Source organism: Vicia villosa, linkage group LG1, assembly GCF_029867415.1.
Source record: "Vicia villosa cultivar HV-30 ecotype Madison, WI linkage group LG1, Vvil1.0, whole genome shotgun sequence".
NCBI lineage: Eukaryota > Viridiplantae > Streptophyta > Magnoliopsida > Fabales > Fabaceae > Vicia > Vicia villosa.
Genome location: NC_081180.1, coordinates 72,165,355 through 72,184,106, shown reverse-complemented (window position 1 = coordinate 72,184,106; position 18,752 = coordinate 72,165,355). Strand labels below are relative to the sequence as shown.

At 38.6% G+C, this 18,752-nt stretch overlaps 1 protein-coding gene across 1 annotated transcript; it reads left to right on the top strand.

The window, feature by feature from the left end:
• Positions 1 to 8,186: 8,186 nt before the first annotated feature.
• LOC131645454 (F-box protein SKIP23-like) lies at positions 8,187 to 9,353 on the top strand. Its single transcript, XM_058915952.1, has one exon. It carries the CDS (start codon positions 8,187 to 8,189, stop codon positions 9,351 to 9,353), a length of 1,167 nt encoding a protein of 388 aa, XP_058771935.1.
• The last annotated feature ends 9,399 nt before the right edge of the window (positions 9,354 to 18,752 follow it).

Here is an 18,752-nt window from a genome sequence, read left to right as displayed (position 1 = left end):
GGGAGTTACTTTGAGAAGTTTCCCCTGGTTACTTCTCCGGATGAAGCTCGTCGGATCGGTGAGATGGACCCTCCGTCCCTCCAGAAACAGCTGGCGCGCGACGGTGCTGCCGTGATGAGGGTTTTGGGGATGGCCCAAATGTTAGCCAATGGTGGCTCGGGCTCGTCCGAGGCCCTGAAGGAGGCGGAGGCGGCAAAGAAGACTGCCGAGGATAGGGTGAAGACCCTGGAGACTGATCGCAAGGAGTTGAAGAAAAAGATCGACGCGGTTTTATAATTTTGCTTGCTTATATCTGTTTATCTGCACTTTCGGCGTTATCGTTGTACGCTCGTGTTTTGATAACTTCCCTGTTGCGCTTGTATGACGAGGTATTTTCTCCATACTTAGAATATTTTTCGATTGCTTTAGGTAACTGATGACTTTTGCTCGGATACGCCGGAGAGTTACCTATATACTTGTGATATTATCGGTTTTATGGACTATGCTCGGCCTAGATTGATTGCCCGGGCGTGTTGAGTACGGCCCGGGTGCGCAGAGCAGGTGTGCGCTTTTAGCGAGCGCGAGACCGCGGTTGCGGCCAAGCGTTCGCGGCGTGAACGATCCCATCGCGAGCTGGGGTTCTGCCATGCAGGTACTTCCGCGGAGGGTCTAGGTGTAGAATCCGCCGAGGGGTCGGTCCATCCCTCTGACGAGGGGGATCGACAGTTGCTGTCGTGGAATACTCACGTCCGTACCGACGACGTGGATCCGTGCCCGTCTGTTACCTGAGTTTGGGCAAGGGGCCGGGCGTTTAATTTATGTTTAACTGTAATAACGTCTGAGTTTTTCAGCGTTCCAGGGTCGAGCAAGTTTTTCGCCGAGAAGATTCTCGAGGTAGTAGGCGCCGTTCTCGGTTTTGTCATAAACTCGGTATGGGCCTTCCCAGTTTGGGGCTAGTTTGCCTTCGCGCGAGTCTTTCATGTTTCTGCGGAGCACTAGGGCGCCGATTTCAAATTCGCGCTTTATAACTCTGGCGTTATGGCGAAGAGCTATTTGCTGTTTTAGTTTAGCTTCTCGGAGGGAGGATCCTGCTCGGATCTCCTCTACCATATCGAGTTCCTCCCTCATGGCCTCGTCGTTAAGTTCTTCCTCGAGGGGGGACTCGGTTCGCCGAGAAGGTTCTCGGATTTCCACGGGGATTACGGCTTCGGTGCCGTAGGTTAATCTGAAAGGAGTCTCGCCTGTGCTCGAATGGGGCGTCGTTCTATACGCCCAAAGTACACTATGTAGTTCTTCGACCCAAGCTTTTTTAGCTTCGCCGAGCCTCCTTTTCAGTCCGCGGAGGATGACTCGGTTGGCTGCCTCCGCCTGCCCGTTCGTTTGAGGGTGTTCGACTGAGGTGAAGTGCTGTTTTGTGCCGAGCTTGGCCACGAATTCTTGGAACTTCCTGTCAGTGAATTGGGTGCCGTTGTCGGTGATTATAGCCTGTGGTACCCCGAATCGAGCGAGTATGTTTCGTTTGTAGAAGCGTAGCACGTTTTGGGACGTGATCTTGGCGAGAGGTTCGGCCTCTATCCACTTCGTGAAGTAATCCACGGCGACCACCAGGTACTTATTCTGGTATGATCCGACCGGGAAAGGGCCGAGGAGGTCCATTCCCTAGGTGGAGAAAGGCCAAGGAGAGGAGAGGGATTTAAGCTCGTTGGGGGGAGCTAGGTGCATGTCGGCATGCCGCTGACATCTGTCGCATTTTTGAACATGCTCTTTGGCGTCCTGCTGCATAGTCGGCCAATAGTAGCCGGCTCTGAGGGCTTTCCTCGCCAGCGACCGGCCGCCGAGATGCTGGCCGTTGATCCCTTCGTGAAGTTCTTGCAGTACTTCCAGTGCTTGCGAGCCGTCGATGCATTTAAGGAGGGGAATGGAGAAGCCCCGTCGATAGAGTTTATTTTCGATGACTGTGTACGAGCAGGCTCTCCTCTTAATGGCTGAGGCTTCCTTCGGGTCGTCGGGGAGCTCGCCGTTCTTGAGGTATTTGTACACCGGGGTCATCCAGCAATGGTCGTCTCCGATGGCAAACACTTGTATGGCTTGCGTGTTTTTGCCTATGCTTGGATCGGATAAGATTTCTTGTATCACCGACTTATTCCCTCCCTTCTTTCGCGTGCTCGCAAGCTTGGACAAGAGGTCGGCCCGCGAGTTGTGCTCCCGAGGGATGTGTGCGACGTCTGCCTTTGTGAATCCTTTCATTTTTTCTTTGACGAGTGATAGATACTCGGCTAGTGTGTCGTTTTTGGCCTGGTAATCGCCGCTAACTTGGGACGCGACCAGTTGTGAGTCGGTATAAATCATGACTTCCCGAGCGCCCACGTCTTCGGCAAGGCGTAGGCCCGCTAGGAGGGCTTCGTACTCGGCCTGGTTGTTCGATGTGGTGAAGGAGAGGATTAGGGATACTTCGATGACGAGCCCCTCGTCGTTCTCCAAGATGATACCGGCTCCGCTGCCCGCGTGGCTTGAGGCGCCATCAACATAGATGGTCCACTTATTCTCGGTGGGTGTTGGGGAGTTGGAGATCGTCGTCATCTCGGCCACGAAGTCGGCGAGTGCTTGGGCTTTTAACGCTTTCCTGCCCTCGTATTGTATGTCGAACTCGGACAGTTCGAGGGACCATCTCAGCATTCTCCCGGCCATGTCTGGTCGGCTGAGAAGCTGTTTGATCGGTTGGTCTGTCCGGACGATAATAGTGTGGGCGAGGAAGTAGTACCTCAGTCTTCTGGCGGCCGTTATTAGGGCCAGCGCGATTTTTTCTATCTGTTGATAGCGGACCTCGGGCCCTTGTAGGGCTTTGCTAGTGAAGTACACTGGCTTCTGCCCGTCTTCCGTCTCTCGGATCAGGGCCGCGCTGGCCGCCTCGCCTGAAACGGCCAAGTAGAGATAGAGAACCTCGTTGCTGTCTGGTCGGGATAGCACCGGGGGTTTGGAGAGCACTTGTTTGAGGTGGGATAATGCTTGTTCGCATTCCTCGGACCACTCGAAAGCTGCTTCCTTCCGAAGAAGCTTAAAGAATGGAAGTGCATGCTGGGCGGATTTCGCGACGAAGCGGGATAATGCCGTGAGCATTCCGTTTAGTACCTGGATGGATTTTTTATTGGTGGGGGTAGGGAGGTCTGAGAATGCTCGGCATTTATCAGAGTTGGCTTCTATTCCTCGTTCTGTTAAGTAGAAGCCGAGGAATTTGCCCGCCCGTACTCCGAAAGTGCACTTCTCTGGATTGAAGCGCATCCTGCAGGACCTGGCCTGCTCGAAGACCCGCTTGAGATGTAGCGTGTGGTCGGAGTCTTCTCGAGATTTGACGATCATGTCGTCCATATACACCTCGAGCGTGTCGCCGATTTCTCCTCGGAAGACCCTGTTCATCATCCGCTGGTAAGTTGCCCCGGCATTTTTGAGTCCGAAGGGCATCACGTTGTAGTAATAATTGCCCGATTCGGTCATAAAAGCCGTGCATTGCTTGTCGCATTTCGCCATGGGAATCTGGTTGTAACCAGAATAAGCGTCCATGAAGGACAACAGTTTATAGCCGGCCGAGTTGTCGACCAGTCTGTCAATATTAGGTAAAGGGTAGGCGTCTTTTGGACATGCCCGGTTAACATCAGTATAATCAACACACATTCTCCATTTTCCATTAGATTTTTTAACAAGTACAACATTTGAGAGCCAAGTTGAATACTTGGCCTCGGAAATAAAATTTGCCTCTAGGAGGTCTTTTACAGCTTTCTCGGCAGCCTCCGCTTTCTCGGGAGACTGCCGACGCCTACGTTGTACTACGGCCTTGGCGGTTGGATTGATGGAGAGGTGGTGGCAGGCGACCTCAGGGTCGAGTCCGGGCATCTCTGCGGCGCTCCAGGCGAACAGGTCGGCATTGGCTCGAAGGCAGGCTACAAGTTGTTTCCTCGGTAGGTCAGGGATTCCTTTGCCAATCTTCACCGCTCTGTCGGGGTTGTCTTCCAGGGGGATCAGCTCGAAATCTCCGTCGGGGACAGGCCGAACGGGATGAGGGGCCTTTGATTGTGTTTCTTCCCCGGTCTTCAGTTCTTCTTGTGTGAACCTTGCATCGAGGTCGACTGAGCTGACGTTGGCCGTTGGAACCTGATCTTCCCGAGGATGCTTGTCTTCGGCTCTTGGTTTTTTGTTGGAGCTGGTCGGAGGAGCGATCAGCTCTAGTCCTTTGACGGATGCATCGAAGATCCTTCTCGCAGCTTCAATGTCGGCGTTGATGGTGGCCACTTTCCCTGTCCTCGTGTAGAACTTCATCTTCAGATGGACCGTGGAGGGCACGGCGGTTAGCTCGGCCAGTGTTGGGCGCCCGATGATGCAGTTGTACAATGTTTTGCAGTCGATTACTAAAAACCTGGTTTTGACTTGCCTGGACGCTTCCCCTTCCCCGAAGGTGACAATCAGCTCGACGTAGCCCCATGGTTTGGTGGTGGCTCCGTTAAAACCTTGGAGGTCGGAACTCACATAGGGAGTGAGGTGCGAGTCGTCCAGCTGAAGTGTTTGGAAGAGGTGGGAGTACATGATGTCAACTGAACTACCTTCATCTACCAGGACCCGTCGAACATCGAAGTTTGCCATTCTGGCTCGGACGAGGAGGGGAATGGTGGTGTTTGGAGCTCCGCCGGGCAGTTCTTCGAGGTAGAAAGTTATTGGCTCTGACTTTCCTCGGAATTTCCGTAGAGTAGGGCCGAGATCGGCATTGGCGCTGAGTAGCTCGTCGAACTTTCTCTTGACTGAACTGACGGTGAGAGAGCCGGGGTCCCCGCCGTTGGAGATGACCATTGCGGTGGGGAAATGTTCCCAGGTGCTGAGGGCGGTCGTCACGCCGACCGAAGGGATGAAGTCTTCCGGTCGGGTTACGGACAGTGCGACTTGAAGCGGTCTGCTGTCTGGTGAGTTCCCCTCGTCAGGGTTTCGAGGGATGTCTCTTCTGGGGGGTTCTCCCTTCTTGGTGTATCTTGCCAGGTGGCCCTCTTTGATCAGGGTCTCTATGGCATCTTTGAGATTTATGCATTCGTCGGTCATATGCCCGTGACTTTTGTGGTACTTGCAGTACTTGGACTTGTCCGTCCCCGGTCTTGTAGGATTTGACTTCGGGGGCCTGATGTTGGATTTCTTGAACTCGGCGTTCTGGCAGTCGGCCAGGATTTTCTCCCGGGAGGTGTTCAAAGGAGTGTAGTCGTTGAAACGCCCTGCTGGTCCTCGCCGTTCTTTGACATCTCGGGACCTGTCGTCCCTTCTTTTGTCTTGTCCTCGGCGTGACCCCGGATCCTCGAGGTTTGAGCTGCGAGCGGCATCACTGCCCCTCGAGGCTTTGATCGCGGCTGCCTCGCCTTCCTCAAAATCGATGAATGCCTTTGCTTTGCGGAGGAGGGCATTCATCGAGTGCACCTTCTCAATCTTAATGGCCTTCTTGAAGTCACTGCCGGGGAGAAGTCCTCGCTCCAAGATGTACCTCTTCATGTAGTTTTCTGTCTGCACTTGGACGGCCTCCTTGTTGAATCTTTCAAGGTAATCTCGAAGAGGTTCGTTGGGTCCTTGTACCACGGCCTCGAGATTGGCTTCCGATTTCGGTTGTCGTCGGGAGGCTGTGAAGTGGCTCAAGAAGAGTTCTTTGAGCTCGGTCCAGGAATGGATGGAGTTCGAAGGGAGGTTCCTGTACCAATTCATCGCTCCCTTCCTGAGGGTGGTCGGGAAAATGCGGCACTTGATCGAGCCTCTGACGACGTGATAGTCCATGACCGCTTCGATGCTCCGAATATGGTCGTCGGGGTCAGTGGTTCCGTCGTATTGGTCCAATACTGGCGGTTTTTCCATCCCCCGAGGGAGGTGGGCTCTCCGGATACTGGCGGACAAGGGGCTGCGGAAGTCCTCCTCGTCGCTCGGTCCTGGTGAATGGTAGTGCCTGTTTCGTCGGGAATCCTCTTGGTTGTCACCCAACGCAGCTTTGGAGGGGCCCCGACGGCCCTGTTCGGGGGATGGGTTTCTTTGTTCAGCGGTTTCAGGTTTCTGGTTCTTCCTGTTCTTTCTGGGTGGAGAACGGGAACGAGTCCTCCGGCGGCGATGTCTTCTCGGGGGAGACCTTGAAGAAGACGGGGAACGCCGACGGTATCTTCTCGGCGGTGAGCGCGAGGAAGAATAGGAGCGTGACCTGTAGTGCCTCCTCGGAGAGGGGCGACGTCGTCGCTGTCTTTCCAGTTCGTGAATTCGGTCGTCCTGAATTCTGAGGAGGCTGTTCGTCAATTGTATTTCTTTGAGCAAGCGGACGGTGATGGGGTCAGCATCCTCGGGAATGTTGAGCGGTTCCTCTTCTTCTCCATGACGGGCTCTCCGCCTCTCGGAGGTGTGGGTGAATGAGGAAGCATGTTGCCCGTCTCGGAGGTCGGTCTCATTCACATTCTGGGCATGTTCCGGCACGTTGGTCGTTCGGATCTGCTCGCCGTTCTGAACGTGCCCTTCTGGAGGAACATGGTCAACGTTCTGGACCTGTTGTAGGACCTGCAACAGCTGAGTGTCCTGGGTTTCATGCCCGGACCTTTGTCGCCGACGATCCCCCCGACGATGATTAGCCAGCTCGCGGGAGGATTCCTCGATCAGCTCGTGAAGGAGGAAAGGGTCAGCGTTTGGGATGTTGTTGTTGTCAGCCATGACGATTGGAGATGATTAGCTTTGATCTTTGTTCTTTAAAGATGGGGAAGCAAGTTTCCCACAGACGGCGCCACTGATCGTACCTGATCAGAAGAATCGTCGTAGGCTGCTCGGACTGGATCTTCTAGGAAGGAGAAGGGGGGTGTACCTGCAAGGTACTCCAATGCCAAAGTAAGTTGACGAGCAAAGGAGCGCAAGTACTAGCTAAGAGTGAGTAAGAATTGAATACCTGACCCTCTAGTCAAAGAGGGTATATATAGCCCCCAGCGCTGGGCCATGATCTCGCTATTGGGTTGGATCCCAAGCCCAACTAGGAGACTGCCAGGTTTCCTGAGCGGAAATATCGGAGGTGCGTGTATGCCCTCTGTCCTGGTTAACCGCTCCGAAGTTCCAGGGAGACGCGGTCTTTCAGGAGCCACGTGGAGTCCGAGTTGTTCGGAGGGTTGAGTATGAAGGATCCCTGCGCGGAGCAGAGTCCTCGGCAACGAAGGTGTTCGCGGGGTCGTCAGTGCCGAGCATGTCGGTGTCATATGCTCGGGGATATAGGGCAGCCGAGCATGTCTAAGGTGGGCATCCTATCTGCGTAGGAGGGCCGCAGAGGAACGTGGGCCTCTGAGGTTTATTGGGCCGAAAATCATAGTGGGCCTAACCTTGGCCCAGTCCAGAACAAATACATATTCAAAATAGTATATGATTCCCATATTTTATTAAAACAAATACACATAGACTTCATAAAATAACCCAAATCTCATATATCAAATATCAAGAATATAATTTAAAAATATTAAAAAATTGAATCAACTATATAAAGAAAGTTTCGGTATAAATGAAATTTTAAATTTTATTTCATATACAAAAAATTCCAAATTGTTAAATTTAGATATAAAATCAAATCATTTATCTAATTATCTGATGACAAATCAATTAATTGTCTAAACTAAATTAAAGTTTCACAAAATAAAATATATTCTCAAAATATATTAGTATATTTATTAATATTAACACACACAAAATCATGGCAAATAACAATCGCAATTTATGAACTTCAATTTAGTAATCTATTAATTAAAGAAAATAACGTCAATCTAATTGCATCATTTCAAATTAAAGTGTGTGTTAATTTATAAAAAAAATTTAGTCAATAAAACATTACTAAATTTATTAAGCCAATAATACCAATTGAAAAATATATTCACTGGATTTCATAGAAAGATGCAATTCATTATGACTAATTTAAAAACAAAAGCAATCAATCCTTTACTAGTTTATTTGTTAAATCACTAATCCAACGTATTTCAATTCCAAAATCTTTTTATTTATACAAATAAAACAACATTTAAATTGTAGCAAAAAAGATTTGGTTTTAAATTAAAATCCTTAATATAAATATACCAAATTGCAACAACTCTCTACACTTTAATTTTCTCATTGCTTTAATCTTCTTCTGTCTCTTCCTCTTTAAAGAAAAAAACCTTCTTTTTTCTCATATTAAAATTTTCTTGTCGATGGCAGTAGATTGGGGAAATTTAGAAGTTATTTCTCTAAATTTGATTTTTGACAAGTTGTCAGAGCGTATCGATCAAATCTATTTCAGTGCAGTATGTAAGTATTGGTATTATATTGCAAAGGTTAATCATCAACATCGAAAAACAAAAAATAATGCATTGCCAATGCTAATGATTCCCCAAAAGAATAAGTGTAGAACAAAGAGAAGTTTGTATGGGCTTTCATCGAACACAATATACCCTCTCCAACTACAAGTACCTTATAATAGGAGATTGTGTGGCTCTAGTCATGGTTGGTTGGCAAAAGTCGAATCCTCCAAAAATATTGTCATAACCCTACTGAATCCTTTCCAAAACCTAGCTCCCATTCCTCTACCTCCTATCTACATGTTGAATATAGATAGAAGGAGAGAAAACTATGAATGTAATGTGCACAAAGTTATTTTATCTACCAATCCTACAACTAGGCCACATGATTATATCACAGTAGCAATCTATAGCATGCGTAAATGTCTTGCTTTTATAAAAGCCGGACAAAAGTTGTGGACATATATTGATTGTGAACATTTTTGTTTTACGGATGTTATATTCTATAAAGGTCTAGTCTATGCCGTGGGACGGTGGAATAACATTATCTCTCTCGATCTTTGTTGTCCAGGGAACGCGAATGTCATTCCCAATGTTGTTTCTTCGCGTGGAGATGTTTATGCTCATCGAGCGTATCTTGTAGAATCTTTGGAGGGTGACTTATGGCTTATAAGAAAATTTATTAGTTATCCTCCTCATGATTTTGTCGATGAAAATAGAAACAACCATAGTAATGGTACAAAAAGATTTGAAGTGTATAAGTTGGAATTGGATCTTCAAAGTGGTAAGCTTAAACAAATGGTGAAACTTGATAGTTTGGGAGACAATGTTGTATTTGTTGGAGACAGTGATTCTGTATCTTTCTCAGCTTCATATTTCTCTAATCATCTACAAAAGGATTCAATATATTACTCTGATGATTTCTATGACGACATGCCATTTCCTTATCCTAATGGGGCATTTAACATGGGAATCTATAATGTAAAAGATGGAAGTTTTAGTCAACATTGCCCTTTTCATCATTGGTTCAAACGAATGCCACCAGCAATATGGGTTCTTCCACCAAATAAATGGGATTGACGAGTTCAAATTGATGTTACTTTATTTTTATCTTAATTTATGTATTTTTTTCTTGTTAATATTGTTTGTTTAATTTAATAAAAAAAGTTTGTTTATTAATTCTGTTAAAAGAATTAAATCGCTATTTTATTATACTCTTATACACAATGTCTTAAATTTATTTTTTTGCCAAAAATTTTTAATATTTATTATTCATAATATAAACAATATTTTCAGTCTCAAATTATAAATTGTTGTATAAATTAAAAAAAAAAATAATGTGCTGATATACTTGAAAGTGTGAATCATCGTTACAAATTGAATCGATGACTTTTGATGGTTTTATACAATATCATATGGTTGACAACTAAATAAATAACAAACAAAAACAACTATAACATATAAGATACTTCAATATAAAAGTAAATATTGATGATAAGGATGGATGATATAATTTTCAATTGTCATGAGAATTACTCAAAAATATTAACTTCGAAGATATTCATAATTTAGTTTATAAAATATAAAGTTTATAAAGTAATTATAAACTATATATTTAGTATTTAGAATTTAACTCCGTATTTAGAAATTTTAAGATTTAATTAAATTCAAAATTATGATGTTTTAATTAAATAATTTACATTAGTGTTACTACAATAAAATATATTTTTCATATAAATTACTTGAAGCATACATTATTCAAAATTGTATAGGATTCTCACATAAAATGAAATCAAATATTAATAAATTAAAAAAAAAATCAAATTTCAGATATTAAAAGTAAAGTTTTAAAAGAAAAATATTTTTGAATTTTTTATTATGTAACAAAGTTTTCCAGATAAATAAAATCATAAATTTTATTTCATACACAAAATTAGCATTAAAATTTAATTGATAGTTATGGTATAAAATTTAAATCAATTATTTGATATGCTGTGTAAATTAAATTAAAGTATCACAAAAAAAAAATTTATATAATGTTCACGCAATACAGGTATGGCAAATAGGTTTTTTTATTTTATTACCACAACATATTTATTTTAGGGTTTTTCTAAACTATGCAACCTTGCATAGCATAAGAGACAATTAATACACCACTTTTTTTATATAAATTACCATTTTTATATTTATTTATGTTCATCCATTAATTTGGTAGGAGAGAGAAAATATAAAAGATTACTTTTCAACAGAAAAATAATTAATATGAAAATTTATATGAAAAGAAATAGTTTATTAATTGCCCTTATCCTATGCAATGTTGCATAGGTTAGAAAAACCCTTTATTTTATACGCCAGTCCATAATATATTATTTATGAAACGCAATTTAGTCCTCCATTAAAAGAAACAGATTTTTTTATTTAATTACCACAACGTATTTATTTTATACCCCAATTCATAATATATTATTTATGAGTTTAATACTATGGTCGGTATATATTTTTTTACACTATATCACAGCCACTTAAATATATTATTTAAAAAATTAGATAAATTCTTTGGTACTGTTGAGTTTAACATTATCATTAAGATATAATAATAATTATTAACATTTTTTAAAATTAAAATATATTATCGGTATCCAAAAATAACACAAATTTCCTAAACCCTAAACCCCTAACCTTCTTGGTCACCGGCGGCGAAATTTCCAGAATGCCCTTATATTTCGAAAATGCATCTCCGAAATCATTTTTTTCTGAAAAAAAGTTGATTTCGGAAGTGCACTTCCGAAAACACCGAAAAAAAGGTGTTTTCGGAGATGTATCTCCGAAAACACAAAAAAAAAGTGTTTTTGGAGATGCATTTCCGAAATCACTTTTTTTTTGAGACGGGTGTCTTCGGAGATGCATATCCTAAATATTCTAATTTTTGGTCTTGGAATGTTTCGGATATGCATTTCCGAAAAAATTAAATAATTATTAAAAAATTAAAATAAAGGAGAATCAGTACAATTAATAGTATAATTAATTGTATTAATTAAAAGATATTATTAAATATATATCAATATCATTAAGATATAATAATAATTATTAACATCTTTTTTTAAATTAAAATATTTTGTAGTTATTATTTATAACTAAATTTTTTCAACAATTTTTTATGCACATTTTGAGAACTATCTATTACTTTATTTACAAATAAATTATTTAATACTTTATTTTAATTGAATAGAATAGAATTTAATTTTAATAAAATTAAAAAACAATGAGAATATTTTTAAAAAATTAAAAAAAACTTTTTATTTCATATAAAATCAATTTGATAGAAATTATAGTAGTAAATGTAAATAGTACTGTGTTAAGTGAATAGAATTAAAATTTAAGTGAATCTCTAGTGTGTGTATATATATATATATATATATATATATATATATATATATATATATATATATATATATATATATATATATATATATATATATATATATATATATATATATATATATATAAAATTATTAATTTTATTCTTTAATTTAAATAAAATTGAAGAAAATAGTGAGAAATTTGTTTAAGAATTAAAAAAAGATTTTTTTTCATTAACATCAATATGATAGTAAATTTTTAGTAGTAATATAAAAAGTACGTTAGTTGATCAAATTTTTAGTAGTGTTATTTATAATTAAAAAAATAATTAAATTATTTTTGTAAAAGTAGACTTATGTGTTATATATTTATTTATTTATTTGACATTATCTGGAATTGATTAGTCATGTGAGAGAAAAATAATGTTTTGTTAATATAGAATTGATTAGATAGATATAAAAGGAATTATTGGTCATATGAAAAAAGAAATATTTTATTAAGCTTGATCCCTCCTCCATTGATTAACATCCCAAATTTTTTAATATTTTGGGATTTTGATTAATTCGGATATGCATATCAGAATTAATCAAAATTAATTTTTTTTTTGTGTTTTCGGAGATGCATCTCCGAATTAATCAAAATCCCAATTTTTTCGGAGATGCATTTCCGAAATCTGGAAGAATCTTTAAAAAAAACTCCGGAGATGCATCTCCGAAGTAGGGGTAAATTTGGGTTTTCGCTGGGGTCACCCCCATAGGGGGTCAATAAAGAAATTCTCTTAGAATTCAAGTGAATGATATTAATGATTACAGTTTAACAAATGTATTAAGGGCCCGTTTGTTTTGGCCCTAAATCTTACAGTAGTAAAAATGATTTTTTTTAAAAGACAAATAATTATATATAATAGAAACGGAGGGAAATCCCTGTAATACAAAGACAAAAGTCACAAGGCACAAGGAGTGTAAAGAAAAGTCAAAACACAAAAAACACAGAACCAAACCAAGCCGTCAAAAACCCAACAACGCACACAAGCACCAAGACAACAACTAACGGAAAACGAACTAGAACCCCGATTGTCAGACCCATCAACAATAGACTAGAAGGACCACTAATTACACCAAAACCATTTGCAGCGTTGGAGCAGAAGTTAGCACTTGAACTGCTATTGGTTAAGGCACTTGATAAAGTTCTGAAGTCAGTCGGTAGTAATAAAATTGATAAATCTCGGGTGTCAAAGAATGTTGGTTATTATCGAGTTGTGTTAATTTTTTAAGTTAAACAATAGAGTTATGGTGGTTGAATATTGGTTGAGTGTTTAAAAACTAAAATAAGATTAAATTTAATTGTTTTTTAATTTAATGTGATAAAATATGTCAAGGATGAGACTCACTTGCGTCCCCATGTATCTTAAATTGATCTTGATGTTGATTTTTATTATTCGGTATCACTACTTGGTGAGCGTATGTAGGTTCTGATCCAGTTAAGTGGCTAGTAAAGAAGAAGTATATAATTCAGATTCTAATGGATCAGAATCTGATTTTCAAATAGAACATCAGCGCCATGTTGAGTCAGCATATGATAAGCTAGAAACATAGTATAACGCCTTTTGGTCCATACTCTGTGCAAAAGCAACTCCATCTTATCAAATGTCAGAATTATGGAGAAAGTCAACTACATGTTTTAGCACAAGGCTCAAGGCTGTGTGACATGATTTCTTCAGTTACTCCAGCATGCCTATAGATGTGTTACTTGAGAAAAACACAATGGATAAAGAGATTATTCAGAACATGAAGATCCTTATCGTACCTACTCTAACGTCTCTCTCTTGGAAACCGCTTCTTTAACAAAGATAGTTGTGCAAGCAAGCCTCCAACGTCTCTTTTGTTTCCTCAATATTAGGAGCTGAAGATTCAAAAGAAGCAATAAGAATACATACAACAAAATAGAACATGAGTTGTTTTGCTCTCTAAGCTTTCATACATAGTTGTTGTATTGTACATATACTTGAGATTTTCTTACACTTGTATATCCAAGAAATCTTAAGTAACGAGATCTTTGCTTGTGTTATATTATTTGTATCTCTAATTGTTTATCAGGTATATCTTGTTGTAATCCTAAAGAGCTTGTTTAGAATTTATAAAAGTCTGAAACAATGTGTTTGAGCAAGTAAGTAATGAGCCGTGAGTTTAGGAAAGGAAGTCTCTTCTAGGTTGATTGATCAAGGAAGTCCTAAACTTTGAGTTTAGGCAAGGAAGTCTCTTTCCGGTTAGATTGAGAAAGGAAGTCCAGAGCTGTGTGTTTAGGAAATGAAGTCTCTTTCATGTGTGATTGAGCAAGGAAGTCATGAACGAGTGTGTTTAAGCAAGGAAGTCTCTTTCAGATGTGATTGAGTAGGAAGTCTTGGATTGGTGTATCTAAGAAAGTTGCAATCAGGTTCTAATTATAGTGAAAAGATCTTGTGTGACAAGGGGACTAGACTACTCTTATTATAGAGGAACCAAAATAATTTCTATGTGTGATTTACTTATTGCTTCTGCACTTCAAATTATTCTGCTGCTGCCTACTCTAGCTTAGAATCTAAACTTGGTCAAATTCAAAAGCTATTGTTCTGAAAAAGTAAAAGTTATCAGATACACAATTCAACTTCCCCTTCTTGTGTATTTTTCTTACCTTCAATACATATATTTGTATACTTATAGTGCAATGATTGCAGCTCTTGCAGAGCACAATAAATCGCACGATGGTTTAAATCCTTTCTTTGAGATGCGGCATAAATGATTAAAGCCAAACCAAGTTACATTCGTTGGGGTCCTCAATACATGTAACGCTTCATGTCTAATTGAAGAAGGTTGCCAGTTTTTCCAGATTATGATTGAGGTTTATGAATTGTATGAAATCTCTCTTTCATTATGACTTTGATATAATATCTGGGTGTGACATTTTCCTTACATTATGAATTGTTCTTCACATCGTCTATAATTTTTCATTATAGTTATGCTGCTTTGAGTTTGTAGGTTGATAAGTTAAAGAGGAAGCTAAGACATTATATATCTTGATTCAGAAAAAGATCAAGTCAGTAAATGATCAATTATATTTATTATATAACTTTATTAGCATTAAGTTTTTTATTTCTTGGCATATTGAAAATTATAAAATTTTGCACGATGTATTTTAGACATTAGACTTTTGCTTTGTTGTCATGCCACATCACTAGTAATTAACGTTTTTTCTCACAATTTAACGGAAAAGATTAAGTTGTCTCACATAATCGTTTTTAAGGAATAATATGTAATGTTTATTATATAAGAGACTAAAATGAAATTTTAAATTAAGTTAAAGGACTTTAAAACTAATAAAGTCATTATTTTATGTACAAATTCTTGTAAAGTAAGTTGAGTTCTCTTTGAAATTTTATATATATATATATATATATATATATATATATATATATATATATATATATATATATATATATATATATATAAGGTGTCAAACTAAGGTGTCAAACTTAATAACATGACACATCCGATAACTTTTTAACGCATATGCGTATAACAAAGTCTACTGTTGAAATGAAAGGCAACATCATATAGATCATGTCCGTGAAATTTAACATCAATCGGAAATCAATTGATGTGTTAAAGAGAATGATCAAAATTAACGGTTTTGTCGAAGTTTTATAAGACGTTAGTTTTTATGCATCTCGTTGACATATCAAATAATTTTCGATTGATGTTAAATTTTATAGACATGATCTATATTATAATAGTTTTCAATCTAACAGTGAATTTTGTTATATGGATATGTGGTAAAGAGTTATCAGAGATGTCATGTTACTAAATTTGACACATTGGTGTCATTTGATCCTCTCTCTCTCTCTCTCTCTCTCTCTCTCTCTATATATATATATATATATATATATATATATATATATATATATATATATATATATAGGATGTATCAAGTATGAGCATTTTTAAAATGAGAGATGGGAGGAAACAATATCTACCATTAGATTAATTAAGAGAGAGAAATTAATATCAATATTAATATTTTAATAAATAATTTTTAGGCTAAATTACCTCTAGGGTCCTTTAAGTTATTTAATTATAACAAGTCAGTCTTTTATGTTTTTTTCGCTACAAGTTTGTCCTTTATGTTAACTAACGTCTGCAACGTTGACCCTTTTCATAAAATTCGTTCCAAAATAACTGAGTTGGCACAATTGGCGCTGATGTGACACTTAACATTGCTGACATAAAAATATTTATATTAATTTAGTTGGATAGAAATTAATTAATACAATTTTTTGTAATAACGTTGCTGACACGAAATTTTTTATATTAATTTAGTTAGTTAGAAATTAATTAATACATTTTTTTAAAAAAATTGAATGGACTTTGGGCCTTATAGTCTTGCAATATCTCTCTAACTCATAATTAGATACTGTAACACGGTGGGAGAACTGACTTTTTAAAAATGTGCGGATAGCAAGAGTCGCCACCGTCTTTTATTTTTATCCAATTAGGAAAGGCAAAAAGAACAGGAAAGACCTTTTTGAAAGAGATTTGAGTTTGGGGGGTAGGTTATACAAAGGGAAGGTATTAGCACCCTTTGTATCCATGGTTATCCATGGGCTCTTAATTGCTTAGCTCACTTTAAATTGTTTGATTTGTTTGAAAAAATGTCGTGTGTGTTTATAAAAGATTTTGAAAAGAACTTTAACTTTGTAATGATCTTCGTACGAATGTATACAAAGTGTAGTCTTTAAAAATAGTTTTGAAATAGGAGGTGTAAAAAGCATTTTGAATTTGTTTGAATTGAGCAAGCAATTAAGAACTACCTACCCTAAGTTTAATGTGTTTCTTGTTCTTTTCCTTTCGTTAAGGGAAAGAGACTATCGACACCATTAGTTAGTGAGAAGTCCTTTCATTGGATGTAAGAGACACCGAGGGTCATCGTATAGCCATAGGGCTATCCATACCATAAGGAGGGTAGGAAGTCCTATGAATTGATGAGAATAGTCATAATAAGTAAGGATACCTTAGCAATCGAAAAGGACTATCATCATTTAATCGAGGGACAAAATCATTTATCGTAGGCAACACCGAATGGACCATGATCTTTTGATGATTTTGAATTCATAAGCAGCAGGCTAAGGTATCCCTACATCCGAGGGACTTGACTATTTAATCGAAAAGGCAACACAAGAGATATTACCTTAAAGGTGAGTGTGTGCAACAGAGTGATTGATTAATTTACTCCTGAAAATTAGGGTTATTCTAGGTTGATTTTAATCTTGCCATACAATCCTATTAATTTCTAATAGTTATATCAGCAGAAAATTAAAGGCAGAAAGTAAAATCCTACGCTATTACAAGGCTTCGGGGAGGGGATTACATAACCAAAAAAGGGGAAAGGCAGAAAATAAAGGCAGAAATATAAACCTACGCGATTACATGGCTTTGGGGCAGTTACAATAAAAGAGGAAGAATTGAGCGTGAAAATAAAATTCAATATAAAATCAAATAATCATCACAAATTGGTGGCCTTGGGATTGGATCTCTTTGATGACTTGAGGAACAAGATTGGATCATAAAAGATTGGGCCCTTTTGCAAGAAAATCCATTTTGGCCCTTATTTGTTTCATGTATTTTACCAAAAATTGACCAACTTTGACAAAGCATATCTCCCTCAATGTTTAAGGTATGGAAGTATTCTAGGACTTTTTGGAAATCCCAAGATGTCCTATACAATCCACTTTGGAACCTTTTTTGCATTTGGAGATTTTATCTTGCTGATATTGACTTTGACATAAAACAGCTTTTTGTTGACTTTCAAAAGGACCTGTAATATTTTGGCTCATATATCCCAAATTAAGCATTTTTGGCCTTGTCTTTAGAGAGACAAAGTTGTATAGAATTCAATTCCCTTCAAAATGAACTTTGGTTGGGAAATTTTTGATGAACCATGTGAAAGTTATGGCTGGTCAAAGTTCAGTTGACTTTTAGTTCAAAAAACCCTAATTTAGAAACTTTGAATTTTGTTGATTTCTGGACTTTCCTTGATGAATCATGATCATCCCTTGATCAAATGATGAATGTAACCTCAAAATGATGACGTTGACTAAAAATCAGGAGTTTTGATTGTATGTTGACTACAGTTGACTTTTAGGTCAAACTAGTCGACTGTTGATTATTTGAGCATTTGACTGAGCAAACTTGTGAACTAAGACTTGAAACTTGGTGTGAGGATACTTTGAATCATAAGAGTCCATATGAAATTCATTTGAAGTCTTGATACATCTATTTCTCTTGAGAAATCCAAAACCCTAATTTGAGACTCATTGATTAGGAGAAGATGTGCATAACCAATCCTTGAGATGTCTTGAGCTATTGTTAATCAGTTAAGCTCGAGTCTTGAAATATGGAGGGCAAATTTTGGGGTATGACAGATACCAATGTATGTTTGTGTCAATTATATAAACACTAAAATCAAGTGTAAAGAAAATGATGTGGGACATCAACAAAAAGGAAACAACACAGCACAACAACAACAGAACAATGGATGGTTGCAAAGATTGTGCTAAAGAAGGGGAAGACACAGCTCTTGAAGGATTTTATTGGAAGAGAATTTGCGATGAAATTTTTTGATATATTCTGTTGAACTCAACATGTTTACGGAGGATGAAGGTATGCATTATGCCTTCTTTGAAACCCCGGATAAAGCTTGATATTCAACAAGAGTTACTCTTTTCCCAAAGATCTCTGAAGCATGTCAAATTTATCTAACATGATACCTGTTGTTTGGATTTTATGTGTAATAAGACTAGCAGGATATGTAGTAGTTTTTTCACTAATGGATAGCACAAGTCTCCTCTTTATGACTTCCAATCCTTCGATTTGAAGGATTCCTTGTAGTTTAGGCATAAGCCTCTTGACTTTTGATGATATGAAAATTTACAACCCATTCTAGCCCTTAGATAGTTAATGGATTTAGTTAAATTTTTGGAACTTTTTACTACAATCTATTTAATTATGGTTTTTAGAAACATTATGAGATTTTATTGCTTTTCTAATGGTTGGATCAAAGGGTCAAGCAGATAAAAAAAGTAGAAAA